General features: G+C 44.0%; 1 protein-coding gene across 1 annotated transcript in view; it reads left to right on the plus strand.

Annotated features, from left to right (window-relative positions):
- CA10 (carbonic anhydrase 10) overlaps positions 1 to 20051 on the plus strand; it is a 524477-nt gene that overhangs the window by 402077 nt on the left and 102349 nt on the right. Inside the window, exon 4 of the mRNA XM_053570344.1 lies at positions 18920 to 19105. Coding sequence (XP_053426319.1) covers positions 18920 to 19105 — 186 coding nt within the window. The remainder of the gene's footprint in view (positions 1 to 18919; positions 19106 to 20051) is intronic.

The raw sequence follows: 20051 nt of genomic DNA on the forward strand, positions 1-20051 counted from the left end.
ATAGCTCAGAGAAGGTAAGCCCCAAACCAGGGAGACAGAACTTGAACCTGACTCTCAGAGTCGCCCCTTCTCCTGCTGCGGCTGCCTGGCCATTCCGCTGGAGTAAAGTTGAAAGATGCTAGTGGAACCATCTTTCCCTGCAGACCAGAGCTTCCCAGTGTGGTTAGGTGGCACACAGGAGATTCATCAGCTCTCATGTGAAGACATGAAATTCATTTCCATCAGTTTGTATCTTTAAAACTAAATAGGTACCTCATCACTCCTGAGTTCAGATTATAGAATCGTGAACTTCCAGCAAGCCTGACAAGAGAATCCTTGCTGTGAAAAGAAGTATCTTGAGGTGGAGCCTTGTAAAAAGAGACTATTGGACTGGGCTGCCCAAGGTCCTGTCATCGGTGCCCCATTCTTCCTCTACCACATGGCAACCCTGAATCTTGCTGAGTTCCCAGCACTATGTCTTGCTTCTGACCCTGGGTCCTGAAGCCTTTACTGCCTGACACCCCCATTTTTTCAATCGCATCCTGTTTGCCTCACCTTAAGGACCACCTGCCATTTCAGGCTGGATTTCACACTTGGCACTGCTTAGCTAGCATTTTCTTTTAAAATGCTTCTAGGGAAGCTAGAGCTCAGCTTCTCTTTGCAGCAGTAATTCACTTTTGACTCTCCAATTACCTACTCCTGACTTTTCCAGACGTCCGCTGTCTGTGTGCCATGAGCCATCTCAGCCCTCTGCACCCTACCCCAGGGTCCTTCCAGTTCCTGCTAGATCGTCTCTACACCCAAGCTCACACGCACAAGCACGCAGCTGGCTGTCTTGCAAGCTCTCATTAGCATTAAATGCCAAGTTTCAGGGAATAACCAGCCTTCTTGATTACAAGTAAATCGGAGATCGCTGCTGCATTAATGCAGTAATGGAAATATAATGAAAGGATTTATTGTCCCTGAAAGACAGTATCTGCCACACAAATCCCACAGGGTATCTCCAGACAGTAAGTATAGCTCCACGCCTCTAATTCCTCTGGCCCATAATTACCTCGGGAGGACTGCGACCCTGCAGTTCTCCCTATTAAAAGTATATTTCCTTACAAAATGAACGGTGCTTTATTGAATTGCATCATTTTGATCACTGGAAATTGACATATTGGGCTCATTAGCCAGGAAGTTGGATAGTTAATTTATAAGGTTTCTCAGAGCCTGTCCCAGACCACTCGTTGAGGGACTAAACAGCCCACAATGAGACGGAAGAAAGTTACTCTGGCAAAGTCGTTTTATTTTTCTCTCATTACAGAGATAATGAACAGAAAACCTCCCCTGGCGCAGTTACTGCTTTCCACCCCTCCCCCACCGACCCCCCCAAATGATTTTGCTTTATTGCAACCAGATACCATTTGATCGGCAAACAGTCTTATTCTGCTCATTAGCACTCTTTTTCTTTTAAAATGCTTCAACTGCTGAGATGAAAGATGCTCAGAGCCTTTGCCTTTATCTTTAGTATTTAAAACTGTTCGCACAACCTTTTAAAAATCAAATATTGATGCTGCTACCTGTTGTTCTTCAAAGTGGAGCAATTATACAGCAGGCTCTTCCCAGGGAGCCTGGCTTACTTAGTAATGAGAATGGGGACGTGAAGGAGACACTTGGTTCCCTGTCTGTGGCCTCCGTCCCCTTCCGCCGAGAGTGGAAAGCTGGAAAGAGCTTTTGGCTCTTAATAAAGAAATGTGCTGAGGCAGCCACTCGAAAGCACCTCGCGGGCAGGCTGGCAAGTAATGCGGAGATTCAAGGAGCTTTCTGAAAGTAGATTCTGCAGAATGGTACTGAGCTCTTGGAGCCACAGAGCCGCCTAGGCTCCCGGCCAGTTCGCCCACAGAAGGCCACGTCCTTCAGCCACTGGCAAAGGGATGGTTCCACACTGCCCTCTAGCGACTGTGCCCAGACTCTACACGCATCGTGCGGCCCTTAACTGCATTCAGCAATTCAAACTGGGGACCTGCAGAAGGTCAGGGACCAGGGATATTGAGGTGAGCAAGACATACAGCCTGTTCTCTGAGCTTTCTTTGCAGTCCATGGAGGGGGGGAGCAACATGAAGTCAGATAATTACAAAGCCACGTTTATGCACTGTTACTCTTGAGAAAGCTCAGAATGCTGTGACGCTCAGGAAAGCATTGTCACCAAGACTGTGGGGTTTTCGAGTAATTCAAGGAGGTGGTCTTGAAGGATAAGAAGGGGTTTTCTGGGCAGAGTAAAAGAAAGTGCAGCTTGAGGCCGATTGTGAAAGGCCTGTTGTGCCACCACAAGATTGTGGGCATGAGCACTCGGGAGGCAACGATGAGGGTTTCATTGAGATAGTATGTACTGTTCATTTTTAAGATGCACGTTTTCTCTTTATGTTTAAACATTCTTTCCTCCTACAAACAATGGTGTGTCATCATTTGGTCTATGGTGCTATTTTCTTTTCACTGTAGGACATAAAACCAGGGTGCATTTTACAATCTGTGGCAGCTGAAATTTGAGGAAATATGGTAACAGTAGCGGCTTACATTGGGCTATGGCTGGAAGACAGAGAGGAGGGACCAGTGTAAGATGAGGGGATGGAAGAAGATAAGTTAGTGACTGTGGAGACAGAACAGGATGGAATATAAAGAGTTTTAGGATTTTCAAAAATTGCTGAATGTTTATGTCAGAGGTGAAGGAGGAGGAAGGAGGGTTCTTCCGCAGAGTATGTGTACCTGGGTAGAAACACTGGCGTAAACTGGTAAAAACAGATTTTGCTGCGAGCATTTTAAATTCACTGACAATAAAAGAGGTAGGGGGATTGCATAATATAATAGAAAGGCATAATGAACTCGCCTCATCGAGTAGAAATCTGCGAGATTTTTCAATGAACTAGAATGATGGACGTAGGTCAGAAGGGGTGTTGAAAATGGATTGGGTAATTTCTTTTTGATCCTCTGGGCTTATGATTGTCTTCTGCGTCTAGGGAATGGGAGCACAGCATTGCATTTAATTGGCTCTAATTCATCTGGTGAACATGCTTTCCTACTATCAGCTGGATCAATTGTGCAAAGAACTTCAGAGCCACTCAATACTTTTGGTCATGGATAAGATTGAAGGATACCATTTGCTCTCCCCTACTGAATACCCAACAGAGCTGATTTTAGAATTGCTAGATAACAGCAAAGACTCCCCACACCTGCAGCACACAGACTGTATCTTCCCTCGGCAGGCATTTCACTGTATTAAAGACGCAAATTGGCTGATGTAACGAGTAATTTGAGCCATAAAATAGAGTATCCGCTGCGTAAAACTGAGCCACGTATTTCCAAGATGTTGGTGATTGCCAGTAGGTATCACCTCTCCCTTAAAGTAAAACTCTAGTCGGCGCTCTTATCTGCTTTATTGTGTCACTGAGCTTTCCTGATGGTTGATTTTTAGATTTTCTTCCCATTAGCGCAGACAGGAGATGAGAGAGAAGCAGGTTGACAGGAGTGGGGTGGGGGTTGGGGCGAGCCTTATGGATGGGACACACTTGATACAGAAATGTAGCAAATCTAGAAAATCAGCATAGAACAGAGCAAACAAGCAGGACAGTATTCCTTAGACAAGGAGTCAGTTTTATACATGATTTATCTCATTTTGTAGTGGAAAGAGTGCCTTCAAAGACATGCATTCAAATCCTCCCTCCCTTTCTTGCTAGCTTGTTGACCTAAGCAAGTTATTTCACCTCTCCAAGCCTGGTTTTCCTTATTTGTAACACAAAGAGAGAGTAATGTTTCCTACCTCGCTGGTTTTGGGGGAAAGTGGACAAGATGAGCTGTGTGAAGCACTAGCAAAGAATCTGTCATGCCCTGAGCAGGTGTCTGGTCCCACGGTCCCAGATAATTGTACGTGACTCCCTCTCAGGCTGCCCATGTTCCAGTCACTCCAGGAACTCCTTGATACTGTCATTCCCTTTGAATTCCTTGTATTTTTCCTATGCCCAGGTCTTCGCTGAGGTCACTCCCTATTCTAAGTATCGCTGGGCGTCCACATCCTACCCATTCTCCAAGGCCCATTTCAAATGCCCACCTTGTGGGAAATGCCCCTGATGCCCCTGGACAGAAGTCATCTCTCTTTCTTGGCACCAATATCACAGGTCAGCAGGCAGTCCATGAGGGCTTTTTCATGTACATCGTCTCTGACACTTACAGCTCTGTGACCTATTTGCCCTCGCTGAGCCTCAGTTTCTTCATCAAATGGTGATAATAAAAATATCTGCTTCCTGGGGTAGTGGCAAGGATCCCGTTGCTAATACACACACAGCGGCAGACCCATAAAGCTCTATAGACGGTAGCGATACTGACGCAGTAGCACTGGTAGTATATCTAGATGTGATCTCCAGTTAGAAAATGCAATTTCCTTGGTGGCTTGTTTCTAGAAAGGATGCCTGCTGCTTCTAGAAATTGGTGCCTTTTTGCACGGTCACACCTCACTTGTTAAGGGCTGCAGTAGTAAATGGCAGCAGTGGCCAATCAGATAACAAGTGCATCGGGGTGGAGTCTTGTTTGGATTTTGGTTTTCAATGATATTTATTTATTAGCTTAAGACCCTAAGCCTCCTTCCAGGGCACAGGAAACGTTCATTCCACTTGCAGAGGAACTGAGAAATGCAAAGTACTGGGAACTGGACAGTATGTGAAATATCAAATGCACGATCATTAACAAACTAGACTAAGAGCATTGATGAATACGGAAGAAATGACTGATTTCCAAGGCCGGGACACGGGCTGTATAATCTTAGCAAGAGGAAGCAGCAACGGGATTGGAACACTTGGGAATTTCTCCATGATCCCCCAATAAATACTGCTGCAAGCAAAATGTTTCTCGCATTTACGTCATTTATCTTTTCAGTTCATTTAGTGATTTGCAGGTTCAACCAGCTTCTTAGGAGGAATATTAAGAAGTCCATAATTTAGTTAATGAGACGCATTATGTATTCCTAGTAAATAGCACAGGCCATGCATTACAGAGTTTCACCATCAGTGGATTCTAACAGCCAACCCAGGCGACTGTCACTTGGCTGTTGCCATGCATAGTTGCCCAATAAGACTCGCAGTATGAATCACACACGTGAACACCCACAAAACAAAACCTCAACTGACAGAGGGCTGTCTGTCTAATTGGGCAGGAAAGAGATACAAATTATTGGCATTCTATCCCGGTTTTTTTCCTAGAGTGTGGAAAGCTCCTTGGAGTCTGCTATCCTGAGCAGCTGCTCACCCAGCCACTCCTTACCATAGCTCTGCATGCCTGCAGAAGGAGAGGCTGGAAAGGAAGACGGACTGGGCTGCACCATCCAAGGTGACAGCCACTAATCACAGGTGGCTGTTGAGTCCTTGAAAGGTGCTGAATTCAAATTGGGATGTGCTTTGAGTATAAAACGTAAACTGAGTTTCCAGGACTTATTATGAAATACTGTAAAACATCTCACTCATAATTTTTATGTCGATTACATGTTAAAATAATATTTGGGATAGATCGGGTTAAATGAAATATGTTCTCAAAGTTCATTCTACTGTTTTATTTTGCTATTAATATGATGACGAGAAGATTTTAAATTGCAGGTGCAACTTGCCTTCCGTTTCTGATGGGCAGTGGCTGTGGGGCTGTCACAGAGCCGCCCAGGTTACACAGTCAGATGTGATCGTCTACAGCCGCGGTCCTCAACCTGTGGGTCGCGACCCATAGGAACTGTATTAAAGAGCCGTGGCGTTAGGAAGGTTGAGAACCACTGGTCTACGGAATTTCTGATTTCATTTTAAAAACCATTGTGTTTACTTTTTTTTTATTTCAGAGTAATATAAAGGGAAGAGTGATTAGGTTACATTGTTTGCATTTGTTAGGGAAAGTTTAAGTTGTAGTTGATCCCTTCTTCACCCAGGCACTGTGCTATACCCCCCTCCATTGTGCCCATCAGGTGAAAGCACACCAATCCCATCCCTCCCCACTCTATTTACTTTAATATTGATCAATGCAAAAGGACACAAAGTGGAAAACGAGTGTTGCATCTTTGTCCCTCCTTTCCCTCCCCAGTGGCACCCCTGTGCTCTGTACACCATTCTAGAGCCATCAGTAGGTGAGGGATGGTGCTCCCCAACACCCCCACAGTGCCCTCCACTCCCTGCTGTCACACACCTGGCCTGTCTCGCTCCTTTACATCACCTGCTGACTACTGGGGCATCTGACTGTGTCCTACAGCGTGGCCACTCGCGGTGAGCCAGAGTCCACAGGGACAGGGTCACTGTGGGAGAGAAACGTTAAATAATTAACTTGTATACGATGAAATGATGAATGAGCAGAGGGACTTACTGTATACACATCCCCCAAACGTTTACTATTTCTAATTTCTTTGAAAAACTGTCATCAAGGATTCTACCATCCGACCAGTGGGGCAGCACCACCCACACAGGGAATGTTAGGAAGGCGATCTCTGCACCCTGCCAGTGCCCGTGCGCCCACGTGTCCCACAGGCTCCACTTGAAAGGCATTTCCCGCTTTGGAGATGAAATACCTGCATATCGGGAGTTATTTGCCTAAAGCCCTGAGAATCAGGGATTGAATTAAATGACATTAAACTAGAAATAACCTTTCTAAGTCGAGTTTTAGTATGTTAATTAAAGCAGCCTAACCTTGAATTTTCATAGCTTAAGGAAAAAATGGTGGCCCATAGATGAATAAATGTATATAGCCCACTATATATATTTGGAAAGAGCTTTAGTATATCTTCATAATTATCAAAGCAATTCCTGAAGATGTGAAGGGAGGATGAAAAAAGGATAAAGAAAATTACTCGAGGGTGGCGCCTGTGGCTCAAGGAGTAGGGCGCCGGTCCCATATGCCGGAAGGTGGTGGGTTCAAACCCAGCCCCGGCCAAAAACCAAAAAAAAAAAAAAAATTACTCGAGATCACCATTCTCCTGCCCCCCAGATCAAAGATTTGTCAGAGTCAGTTCAAATGAACATCAAGGGAAGCTTGAAAGAGGAAGACAGCAGATTTCTGAGTCCCAGCTCAGACTTACTGAGTCAGCCTGGTGGGAGTGCAGGGCAGAGTGGGGCTTAGGCCAAGCACTCACATGATGCTCAAAGCACAATCTTGTCCATTTTCATAAAATGAATAAAAACAAGCATTGTTCTGCTATTCAGATATGGCAGGAATCAAAAAAGTAAATCCAATCATACCTATTTTATCCTCTCAGAATTTTTTTTTTTTTTTTTTTTTTTTTTTTTTTTTTTGTAGAGACAGGGTCTCACTTTACGGCCCTCGATAGAGTGCCGTGGCCTCACACAGCTCACAGCAACCTCCAACTCCTGGGCTTAAGCGATTCTCTTGCCTCAGCCTCCCGAGTAGCTGGGATTACAGGCGCCCGCCACAACGCCCAGCTATTTTTTGGTTGCAGTTTGGCCGGGGCCGGGTTTGAACCCGTCACCCTCGGTATATGGGGCCGGCGCCTTACTGACTGAGCCACAGGCGCCGCCCCAGAATTTTTTTAATATATGAAATGTGTATTATATAAATGTATTAAATATCTATGAAATATATATTATATGAAATACATAAAATTAATGCTAAATAAATGTTTGACATATTAAAATATATTTTAAAAATACACACACATTGCAAAGGAGCATTCTCAGCACAATCTTGATTTGGACAGAATAGGTAGGCTGAGGGAGGTGGGCTCCCAGCCCCTGAAAGAAGGAGAGGAACAGACATTCCCATTGGAAGCAACTGCCGGCCAGTCCGCTGGTCCCATCCTGGTTCCAGTTGCTCTGTCCAGTTGACACAGGACTCCAGCCACTTCCTAAGGTGTCAAAACAACTGAATACAGGCAGCCAACAATAAGGAGCTGACAAGAACTCTGTGTGCTTTCAACACACTCAGTGAGCTGAGGTTTAAAGCAGAGTTTTAGTCCAGATAAGGAAATTGGAGAACGGAGCCAGGAACCCAGACTGAACTGTATTCGCGCAGACCAGGCCTGTTTGTTAGGAGAAGCAGCACCGTGGAGCTGCAGGAGACTGACTTTATGATCCGATGGTCTCTCTCATGTCCAAACTCTGGTTCTTGACCCCACTGGCCATGTGGCCCTGGGCAAGTCCAATCACCCCCTGAATACCAGTTATCTCATCTGGCAAGTGAAAAGACCACGGCTACCTTAAAGGTTTTGTGTCGAGATTTTAAAAGTTCATAATGCATCTAAGCAAACACAGAAGACAAACTATCAAATTTAAATTTTACTCGAATGTTATTAAAACACAGTATTAAAGTAATAAAATCATTGGTTTGCCCTGGTGGCTCAGTAGCAAAGAAGTGCATGGGACTCACACAGAACCTGTCTAGTAGGACGACCTGGGAAAGCTCATAGCAGACACTACTGTCGGAGGTCTGCCTTCCTGTCAGGGACTGGGCAGGGGAAGGCACAGGGAAGGACTTTAGTGCCAACAACCACGTGTGGCAAGAGTACATTCAATCTGATGCCAGCCACCGAGGTCTCCATGAGGAAAGTGGAGAAGATGGAAAACTTTCTCTTCACTTAGCCCACACCGTGGTGAACCAGGCAACATCTTTCACACCTATTTCCATTTTTCCTGTCATTACCACAAGCACCAATGGAGTTCAAGAGATGCTTTGCTGTAATGGTGCCACCAAGAACCCCTGTGGGGTTAGCAAATTATTTGCTAGAGTCAATATTGTCATAAACATGTTCAGTGTTTTAATAATAGGATGACTATAATGATGAGCAGTTTCATCTGGTCAGGGATCATTTCATCTGGGTTTTCAGTGTTGATTCCCAAATCCTTGTCTTTTCACAGAGAAAAAGCAGACTGACTCGGATGGGAAAGAGAAAGGGTGGCATAAACTCAGCATTGGGAAGGAAAAATCCTCTACCCTCCCTCCAGGGGCGGCGCCTGTGGCTCAGTGAGTAGGGCGCCGGCCCCATATGCCGAGGGTGGCGGGTTCAAACCCAGCCCCGGCCAAACTGCAACCAAAAAATCGCCGGGCGTTGTGGCGGGCGCCTGTAGTCCCAGCTGCTCGGGAGGCTGAGGCAAGAGAATCGCGGAAGCCCAAGAGTTAGAGGTTGCTGTGAGCCGTGTGACGCCACGGCACTCTACCGGAGGGCGGTACAGTGAGACTCTGTCTCTACAAAAAAAAAAAAAAAAAAAAAAAGAGTGATGGATGAGATCCTGGAAGCTCATCAGCTCTCTCCCGCCCAACTCCATCAGTGGTAACTCAAATCACTCCAGTCTGGTCCCACTTTCTTCTGTATCCACAGCTCAGTCACTTCCTTCCTGACAGTCCCAACCCACAGGTTCCAAATATTTCTCTTCTGCTTTCTTTCAAAGCTGTGTTGCCAGGAAAAAAAAAAAAAAGGAATAAAAGCTTATTTGTAAAGCTTCACACCCTTTACCTTCCATTCTCTCATCTAAACATCTAATCTTTTCCACTTCTAATCATTACTATGAAGCCTACATAGTGTAAAACATCTGGAGAAACACTGAGAAGAGCTTGCTGTCCAGACGCAGGGCATCCCGGAAGCGGCTGGTGCAGACGCCATGTTGAGTTGTTTTGTATTTTTCTATAGTTTATAATATTCATGTATACACATGCTCAGGATGTATATTTCTAACTCTGGGTCAGGATCCTTATGTATTCTCTGCATAAATTTAAAGGAAAAACAGTAGATAGAAGGAAGAGAAGTGTGCAGTACAGAGCAAGGAACAGAGGCAGGATTTCTAGTCTTGGGTCTGTCACTTGTATGATCTTGGACAACTCACTCAACCTGTCTCACTCTCCTGATTTATTGAATGAGAAGTTGGGCTTAGTTATCTCTGAAGCTCTAGAATCCACACACCCCCGGCTTTGCCCATCCATGTGTACCCTACGCTTCAGTGGAGCCGGTGATTCAACTCCATTTTTTTTTGTGCCACATGGTTTTTTTCTTGCAATTATGTCTCCAGAATACACATGTGAGCAAGTAGCACACAGTGGCTTTTTGTGTTTGGTCTTTACAGATCAGCCCTTCGATAGCTCAAGCTACTGTGCAGGAAATCAGACTAAGCTGTGTTCAAATCTCTTAGGCTCACTAATTACATTGCAAAGAAGAACTGTTACACACCTCAGCAGAGTGGGCAGAGAAGTGGAATAGGACACCTCACTTGCGAAGAATGGGCATCTCATTTATCATGTGACTGGGGAACTTTCTCCACTAAAACTTCCTGGCACTGAACAGGCTTTCAACAGTATGGGCTCAGGCACTCAGCTGCTCTGCAAACACTAGGAGAGACAATTCCGTCTCTCTACTCTCAGTAAGCAGGGACTACAATTGCCCCAGCATCTGTGGGTCTAGAAACTCCCCAAGAGTGTCCAGACTAGATTTGGCCAAATTAAACCCAATCTGGCACATCCATGCAGACTCCATAAATTAATTAAGAGTTGATCACGGGGCAGCACCTGTGACTCAAAGGAGTGGGGCATAGGCCCCATATACCAGAGGTGGCAGGTTCAAACCTGGCCCGGCCAAAAAAAAAAAAGAGTTGATTGCTAAACCCATAAGCTTTTTATAAACATGGTTTCCCCAACAAACACTCTTCCTGCCAATTTCTGACATCTTCACTTTCAAGAGCTATAGAATTTGCAATCAGACAGGCCTGGGCTGGGATTCTGACTCTGGAGTTTTAGGTGAAATCATTTAACCCCTTCGAGGAGCCATTTCCTCATCTGTAGAATATAGATAATAATGCCTTTCTCACCTGGACAGTGTAAGGACTAAACGAGGTGCTGTATGGAAAGGTGCTAAGTACGTGGCACAGAATACACCGTAGCCGGGTGGTCCTTGTGGATGTCGTGGGACAGGATCCACCCCATGCGTTTATAGTAATGTGTTTTCACAGTCGTGGTAAAACTCTGCTGAATAAGACTGTATCCTGAAGGCAAGGATGCCACCACTCCTGTAAATCTGAAAGGTTTCTGGGAAATGAAGGCTTTGAAGTCGCTCCCTGAAACCCCACGAAGACCATGAGCTTTTGATCAGAAAGTGTTCTTGATCATTCCTCTGGCAATCTTCGGGTAGATTCCTTAGCCTGTCTTTCCCTGATTTCCTAATCTAAAAAGTGGCACAACGTCTGACACATAGTCGGTCCTCCACATGTGTCGATGTCCTCCTTTCCCCTTTCCTAGCTGACCACACTGAGATTGTGGGCAGCCCCATGTGGATCAGACGGCCAGGTCTTCCTTCTACACAATGACAGTCCCATTTCCCCTCAGCCCCTCCGTTTGCAGGGTTACGCTTCCATTCAAGCTGTATGGAATTATTTTTCACTCTATGAGAGGAGGTTTGGATCAGACTGCCTTGAGAGACAATATAACAGAAACATCACGTAATCTTTGTGTTACATCAAGCAAGTAACTACGTATTGAATCTTTTGGAATTTCTAAAGGTAAGGTTTACCCTAGCTTAGCTTCCTGCAACAAACATCAACCCTACCAGCGCTAGCTCCATTAAGCCAAAAGATCTTTGGCATGTATATTTTCTGAACCACATCTTTTTGAAAAAGTCATGCCTCTTTGTTTTAACATCTGGAATTATGAAGTTATGCAACACCTAAGACCCAACACAAAAAGGAATTTTATATCAAAATGGTCTCTGAAGACCCATCTGCACTCAAATATAACTTGCATTGTTATGCAGATGGCTTTTGACAAGTTAAGGTGTTTCTTTACAATTAACTGTTATAGCGTTCAGATGTACCTGATTTCAAACTGGCTCCCCTTCCATAGATTTGGGGTTTGGAGAACAGTTTTTACATAGTTGACTTTTTAAATTATGTGATATGGAAAATATAAAATATATATGATATATATCATATATGTATATGTGTAATTATATGTAAACGTGTGTGTGCATTGTCTACACATGTACTTACATAGACTACATGTACTTTTATATTTATATTACTTATCGTATTATATGTGATCTCAGCACAACTCTCGGGTTAAGAGCTAGTGGAACAGATGTTGTAAATAAACAAGTGGGACTTGAAAAGAAGTGTGGAGGTTAATTTTATGTGTTCATTTGGCTGGGCCATGGTGCCCAAATATTTGGTCAACCATTATTCTGGATGTTTCTGTGACAGTGTTTTTGGATGAGGTAAACTTTTAAAGCAGTGGGTCTGAGTAAAGCAGATCACCCCCTGTAATGTGCATGGGGCACCTCCCCTCATTTGAGGACTTGGAAAGAACAAAAAGGCTGATGTCCCCTGAACAAGAAAGAACTCTGGGGCCGGCCACCTTCAGGTGCCAGCTGCAGTATCCGCTTCTCTCAGGGTCTCCAGCCCACCCTGCAAATTTGAACTTGCCAGCCTCCAAAATCACATGAGCCGATTTCTCAGTGTCCATACATATATACATATATATAAATACACGCATCCTATGGGTTCTATTTCTCTAGGGAACCCTGACTAGAGAAATTCCAAACAACCTCAACCCCAAACTCTTGTGAGACCCCTATGCTATCAACTTGCCTTTTGAAGAAAACATTGTAAGTAATCAGCTGTGTGATCTCATAAGTTCCTGCGATTAAAAGCACAGGTCAGAGATGGCTGAGGTTAGGTCCTGGCTCCGCCACTGGGGGCTGTTTGCCTCTAGGCAGGAAAATGCCACAGAAGCCAGGAAGATAGGTGTGCCCCGTGGAAAGCCTTCACTCCACATGTGGGTTTCACCTAATACCTTCCCAGCCAAGAAGAAGCAAATGAGAGGGCTCTAAGAACCATACCCTGTTTGGTGCTGAGTTTGGAAAGAGAAAAATTATGAGGATTAACAGAGGAAGTTCAAGTTCAGAATTCAGCACCCCCACGGGCACGGAGTAGAGATTCAAACCACTGTCATGAACAGGATCATCGCCAACCTTTAAAGAATGAAATTTCTCCTTACCTTAAAACGCACTGACCACATTTATTTCCCTCTGCTGCAGTAGCATCGCCAGAATGAAAGGGAAGTCGAGCCCATAAATAAGAGGCCCTGGCAAATCTTAGAGCACTGCAAAGCTCTATGTTTGCTATATAAGGACATTTATTTTTACCAAAATGAATACACTGGGGGTAATTGTTTTGCATTATAAAAGAACATAATGCTTTTAGACAGTCTCGAATTATCAAGATAATGTTGATGGACATACAATCTTAACAGACATATCCCCATGTAATGTGCATGGGGCATGTGAATCATCTATGACCTCCCCTGTATTCATGTAGCTCCAACCATTCTCAAACCAGTATAAATGTCTGCAGATGAGGAAACTGAGGCATGTCCCTGAACTTCAGATTTCTCTACGCCCCCCTCTTGGTATGAACTCCAGCAGCCTTATGTTCAATTCCCATCTTCTTTTTTCCTGCAAAAGAACCCCACTGCCTCTGGAGCTGTCTAAAAATTACAACTACACACTGGAGAAGCAATGAAAATCCCCAGCATATTTCTCAGCTGAAATGAGCTAAGAAACTTGCATTTGCTCACATCGAGATCATTAGTCTTGGAATCAGAAAACCTGGGTTTGCCACCTGCTGCCGTGTGATTCTGGATAAGTTCCTGAACCATCACCAACTCCCCGCCAGCCCTTACTTCCCTCCCTGGTGAACTGGGCATCACACACATCCATGCCCTCATTTTGTAGTGAATTAATATAAAACAAAAAAGGAGAACAGTGGGGAAGCCAGGGATAATCTGGGTGTCGCCTGCAGCTTCAGCTTCTCCATTCAGCCCTGTTTCTTGGTCTGCATAACCCAACTTTTTCCAACATCCTGTGCACTGAAGTAGTTCACTGGAAACACAGTAATTAGCATTACAGATAGAATGACATTGCTGCAGTGTTAATTACTATAGTGCAGATGTACCATTAGATATCATACATAACGTTGTCAAGTCTTTATTTTTAAATTAAAGTGCAACAAACCATACCCAGGCTACACAGCTTTCTTTTGATTAATACAAATTAATGTTATTTCAGTGTCTAGGAGAAGGGTGAGGATAAGGGCATGTTGAATCTGATCATAAGGACACCGGGGGAAAGGATGGAAGCTATGGATTCCCCGTAACTGTGGGCCCCCACTTGTGTCTCCCCTAATGAAACATGAACTCCACGAGGGCAGGGAGGGGGCCTGGTTTTGCTCCCCATTCCATCCCTACCTCCTAGCATACAGTCAGGTGCATTGAGTATTTTCTGAGTAATTGGTTAAATGAATCCATGAGTGAAGGTGGAGCCACGTGTGCAGAGGGGGGCTAGAAGTGGATGGGGAAGGACTGGAAGGTGCAGTGTGTCTGTCCTGCTTCTCCTAGTCTGGGGTTTGCTTTTCAGGCTTTAGAATAATCTTGGATGCACCTCACATCTAGCGCTTTAACGTCCAAAGTGGGAGTCATCACCGTGTAGAAGTCAGCTCACTGGGATGCCTAGCAAACAGCGTTACATTCCACTGGGCTCTGGGAAGTGAGGAAGGAAGATCAATGAGAATCTTTCAACACTGTCTCAGCTCCCTGTGCAGTGCAGTGACAGCCAAAAGTAAGGGAAGGCAGTCAATGGAAATGTGAGGCCATCACGTGTCTTATGGAGCTGATTCTCACAACAACCTCATGAGGGAAGTTTTTTTCTAATTCTTTGTATTGTAGTCAAATACATAGAACATGAAATTTACCATCGTAATCATTTTTAAGTCTACAGTTCTGTGGTATTCAGTCCATTCAGACTGTTATACAACCATCACTATCATCCATCTCTAGAAGGCTTTTCATCTTACAAAACTGAAACTTGATACTCAGTAAATTCTAACATTCCGTTCCTCCCTCCCTGCCATCCCTGGTAATCACCATTCTACTCTTTTAGCTCCCACATGTACAGTGGAGTTCATTTACATATAAACTAATGACTGATAAGAGATTTACCTCTGTCATGTTGCTATTTGTTTTCTCTATGCCTTATAGGTTTTTTTGTTTCTCATTTGCATAGGGGAAATTTTATCATCTCTATTTTATAGTGAAGCAAAATGATGCTTTAAGAAATTAATGAAACTACCCAAGGTCACAGGGCTAACAAGAGGCAGACCAGGAATCTTTTGAATCCAGTACCCTATATTCTTCCTCCCGCTGTGGGCCACTGGGTTTTTCAAGGATCAGGAAATGCAGGCAAGCAAAGGACATAGTCCCTGCCTTGCTTCCCTCAGCAGCAATTTTCTTGGTGATCTCAGACAAACATAGATGAAAGGATTTCTAAAGGTGGAGAGAAGCCCAAGATACAGACCCAATAATACAGGACACAAGCACTCTGAGATTCAGAGCAAGTCCTTTTGCACTGCCTTGCATGTCATAGATGGCCATCAATGTTACTGGATTGAATCCCACAGTTCTGTCCTTCTGTCATTTGAAAAGATTAGGTCATTAAATAGGAAATGTCCTATTTCAAATCAAACATTTAGTTTATTACATCTCAAGAATCAGTACAATTAATTAAAGTAGGAGCCCAACTACTGACTCAGTTTTGCAATCTTAACAGTAACTTGTTTATGCCAGCAGCAAAGAAGTCCAAAGAGCAAATGGAGATGAAATGGGGAAAGGCAGATCTCATAGGTTGTTAAGAACCGAATATTTTTTCTTGCAAGAGGGTTCCAAAAGCTGGAAGAAGTGGGAGTCAGTTGGTGCAAGGTCTGATGAACACAGTGGATGACAGAGAGTTTGCAAGTCCAGCTTCTGTGTTTGAGCAGCATTGTTTGTGCAACGGCATTGCATTTCAAGAGGATTGGCCTATCCCTATTGACCAGTGACCAGCATCCTCATCATGTAGTTCAGCTGGTGGCAGCAGACATCCCCTGTAACCAACTGACCAGGTTTTATAAAGCTGTAGTAGATAATACTAGTGCTGGACCACCTAACGGACATCATTAGCTTTTCTTGATGAACATTCAGTTTCGGAGTGTGCTTTAGCACTTTGTCTTCATCCAACCATTGTGCCATGCATTTGCAGTCGTCCAAAAGAATCCATTTTTCATCATGCATAACCATATGATGTAGAAATTGTTCCCTTTCATGTCATGACAGCCAAGAAAGGCAAGCTTTGAGACGATTTCTTTTCTGACATTCATTTATTTTGTGGGGAACCCATCTATCCAGCTTTTTCTTTACCACTTCTTTAGTGAAAATAACTTACATAAAGTCATAGACACGTATATGTGTATGAAAAACATTTGTTATGTATTTACACACCTATATTAAGACCTCATAGAAATATGACCGTTTCTATAGTTATGAGCATGAAAACTATATATGCCAAAATAGTAGTGGCAATTACCAGTTAATTAAGGAATTGAGCTTCTCTGTGTCTTTTGAACAATATATAATACAGTGTATCATCTTCATTAAGAGAATAGATTTTATTTAAAGGTGAAAGTAATGTCAAACACAAATATATCTTGAACCATTGCAATGCAAAGAAATTTATGAATTTAGACAAGAAGAAAATGATAAGTTCTGATAATCTAGTACTGACTAAATATATATTTATTTGAGGCTGGAGAACAGGAGTGGATTCTTTGACAGGAACCATTCCATTATAAGAAATACATAACTTGAAGGATAAAAAAATTTTTGATAAGGTGTAAAGCATTTGAGAAATAAATACAGCTCAGGACTCTGGAAGGAACTAAAACTAGGAGATGCAAAGATATCTGAAGCTCCAATAGTTATCCTCTCTCTCTCCCTTCCATCCTCCCTCTCTCTCTCCCTTCCTCCCTCCCTCTCTCTCTCTTTTTCTCTCTCCTTCCTGCCCCCCCCACCCAGGTTTGCTGTCCTCTGTTGCTATTGACACATCTCCCTTATTCTTCTCTCTCTCTGATCTGACTCTCCAATGCTTAACAGGATGATGATCTGGGCCATATATGACCTTGCAGTTCAGGCACTCAACAGAGACTATTCAGAGCTTCTGTCCAGAGTTTCGGTTGATAGTTCTAGATTCATAAGAAAGAACAGATAACAGGTTAATGGATCAGCAGGCAGTTCTTCTGGTCTGGTCTGGTCCAGGCTAAGGTGAACCTGGCTGGGCCAGTCCTCTGCTGGATCAGCCATAAAGTGGCCAGTGTAAGGTGGCCCCTCCTGGGATGGCTGTCTTCACTGTGGTCTCATCCTCCAGCAGCCAGCACAGGCTTATCCGCCTGGTAATCTCAATGTTCCAAGGACAAGGAGGAAGCGTGCAAAGCACCATGGTCTACTCTGAGGACTGGAGTGTTGTATCCATCCGTGCTATTGGCCAAAGTAAGTGACAAAGCCATCCCAGACTCGAGGGGTGGAGGAATAGACCCCCATGTGGATGAGAAGAACTTCAAAGTTGCATTTAAAAGGAGGGGAAGAATTCTGGCCATTTTTGTCAACTACACATAAGCCCTAGGGACCAAAGATGACAGGGGCTTCATCTAGCAGCTGTACCATATCTACATTTCCACACAGTGCCTTTGGTTGATATAGCAGAGGAAGAGACAGTCTGCAGAACTTATTATTTTAGCCAGAAAGTGAAATTTTCCATGACTTCTCACAGCCCATGCCACCACCAGTCAGTCACGTGGTCTCTACCCTATATCAAGGTGGCAGAAAAACATGAGTCACTGGAATAGTTGGTGTGCTTTACTATTACTATCTATGCCCTGGTGAGAACTCCCAGAACTAAACTAACTGATCATTCTTGACATTGGTGTCAGAAAGGTGGAGGGTCTGGTAAAACCTAGTGCTATGGATAAAATGAATGAAAACCAGGTCTGATAAAGGTATCAAAAGTTCCATGAGGCTCAGAAGGAATCCCTGGGGCAGAAGACTGGGGCAAGGGGAGTCAGAATAAGGAGGAAGAAAATCCAAGTTCAGCAGCCAGGAATGCAAAAGCATTCTATGCAGACTCATTCAAAGATTCCCTTAAGCTCCAGATCCTGCTCCCAGAACTAAGTCCAGGAGAAGAAGGAAGTAGAGTCCCAGGTGGGAACAAGTGTTCTAGGACAGTCATTGAGAGGTGCAAGGTCATAGTCAGGAAGATGAAGGTGAATATCAAGTCTAACAAGAAAAGAAGGCAGGAAAAATAACATCAAGTAATAAGATTAGCAGTTCGGCTGGGTACCCGTTGGTCAATGGTTAGAGCACCAGCCCCATGCACCGGGGATGGTGAGTTCAAATCTGGCTAGGGCCTGCTATACAAAAAAAAAAAAAGATTAGCAGTTCAGAGGAGCTGAGGCAGGAGGAGATTAGGAATGAGCAGTAAGTCTGGGAGTCTATAACATTGGAGGCTTGCGTGAATCTCTTTAGCTTAGTCCTGAAGCCGTGAGCTGTGAGGAAGGCTCAGATGTCTAATTAGAGCCTGAGAAGGACCTAACCAAAACACACCCAACTAGATGCTTGGGCTGCCCAGCACAGGCCATCCATTTCCCTCTAGGGTCTGCTCCTGGTCACGCAGTTTGGCCACCTTGTCTCATTTGTCCTTCTTAGCATCTTACCCCTACTGCTTTCTCTAATTCTCACACCTGAGATGTGGAAATTTTACTGTCTCTCTATATTCCAAATACTTATGGTAAGAGGGATGAGTTATCTTTGTGTAAGTTGCAACATGCAAAATACTGGTCCCAGTTGGTGAAAAGCCTCTGAGTTCCTACCTCAAATTCCTAAATGATAATGTGGTTTTATATCTTGGAGAAAATACCATGGAAGCCAGTACCAGGAATGCCCTCTAGGGAGGCTGCCAGTACTGACTCCATGTGTGGACTTAGCCTAGTATCTTCCCATGAAGGGGAAGCAGAACTCGTTGTATGCACCATGCTGGGTCGGGGGTAAAATGGAAGGGGAAAGCGTCACTTCAATGGCTACTGTTGCCTTGCAGGTCAGTGGGACCATGTACAACACTGGAAGACATGTATCCCTGCGCCTGGACAAGGAGCACTTGGTCAACATATCGGGAGGGCCCATGACATACAGCCACCGGCTGGAGGAGATACGGCTACACTTCGGGAGTGAGGACAGCCAAGGGTCAGAGCACCTCCTCAACGGACAGGCCTTCTCTGGGGAGGTATGTGGCTTTGTTGAAGTACTAAGGTGAAATGCCAGAGCTTATAAGATTCGGTGCTTGTTTATATCCAAGATGGGATAACAGATGGAAAGATTCTCTTGAATCTGTGAAATGGGAAGGTCCGAGCCCACTTTCTCCATCTGTCTCTTGCAAGTTGGCATGGAAGTTGGTAATAAGCTTCAGTATTCAGCAGGGAAGGCTAAAATGAAACTGGCTATTTCTTCTTAAGACTTTAGTGCAGCCATCTTGAGATTGGTGCCCTGTGATATCTCCAGAGCATTATTTCAACCCCAGATCCTCGCCTTCCGTGTACATCTTTACTTATACCTATGGGGGTGATCAGCCTCTCATAGATCAAATATAATAGCAGAGATTTTATAATTTTCCTTCTAGCAGAATGGGTCTTATTGGCACAAAAACATGTAACGTACTGTGAAATGTCAAGCAGCTAAATAGTTTGCCTGAGTTTCTGCAGAATGGAAATGTCACCGTGTGCCACCATCAACCCAGACAGAACTCAGGCCACCGTAGTCAGCCCAACTACAGTTTCAATTATAGGATGAGAGCTACAGTTTAAACAGCTGTCATCTGTGGTGTGACACTGGCAAGCAGGGTGTGGTTCGTTTGACCCATTTTACCTTCATTTCACTTGAGGGTATTTATCAACTAGGGAACGAGATCCTTATATACTAAATACCCCATAACCACGTTTCTGCTTAAGAGTCCTCAATAATTGATGCCTGTAGGCTTTGAAATTACAGAAGTATGTACTTAGTGCATATGGTCTTTTTATTTTTTAAAATCAAGATCATGTTTAAATCTGACCTTATTTTTAATATGTTAAGGCCATACAGTGGGAAATAGACCCACGACTTTAACAAATCCAGTGGCCAGGTTTTAATGTGTTTTCAAAAATGCATCATTAAGAGCCTGCCTAGGCACTTAG

Source organism: Nycticebus coucang, chromosome 18 (assembly GCF_027406575.1).
Source record: "Nycticebus coucang isolate mNycCou1 chromosome 18, mNycCou1.pri, whole genome shotgun sequence".
In the NCBI taxonomy this organism is placed as follows: domain Eukaryota; kingdom Metazoa; phylum Chordata; class Mammalia; order Primates; family Lorisidae; genus Nycticebus; species Nycticebus coucang.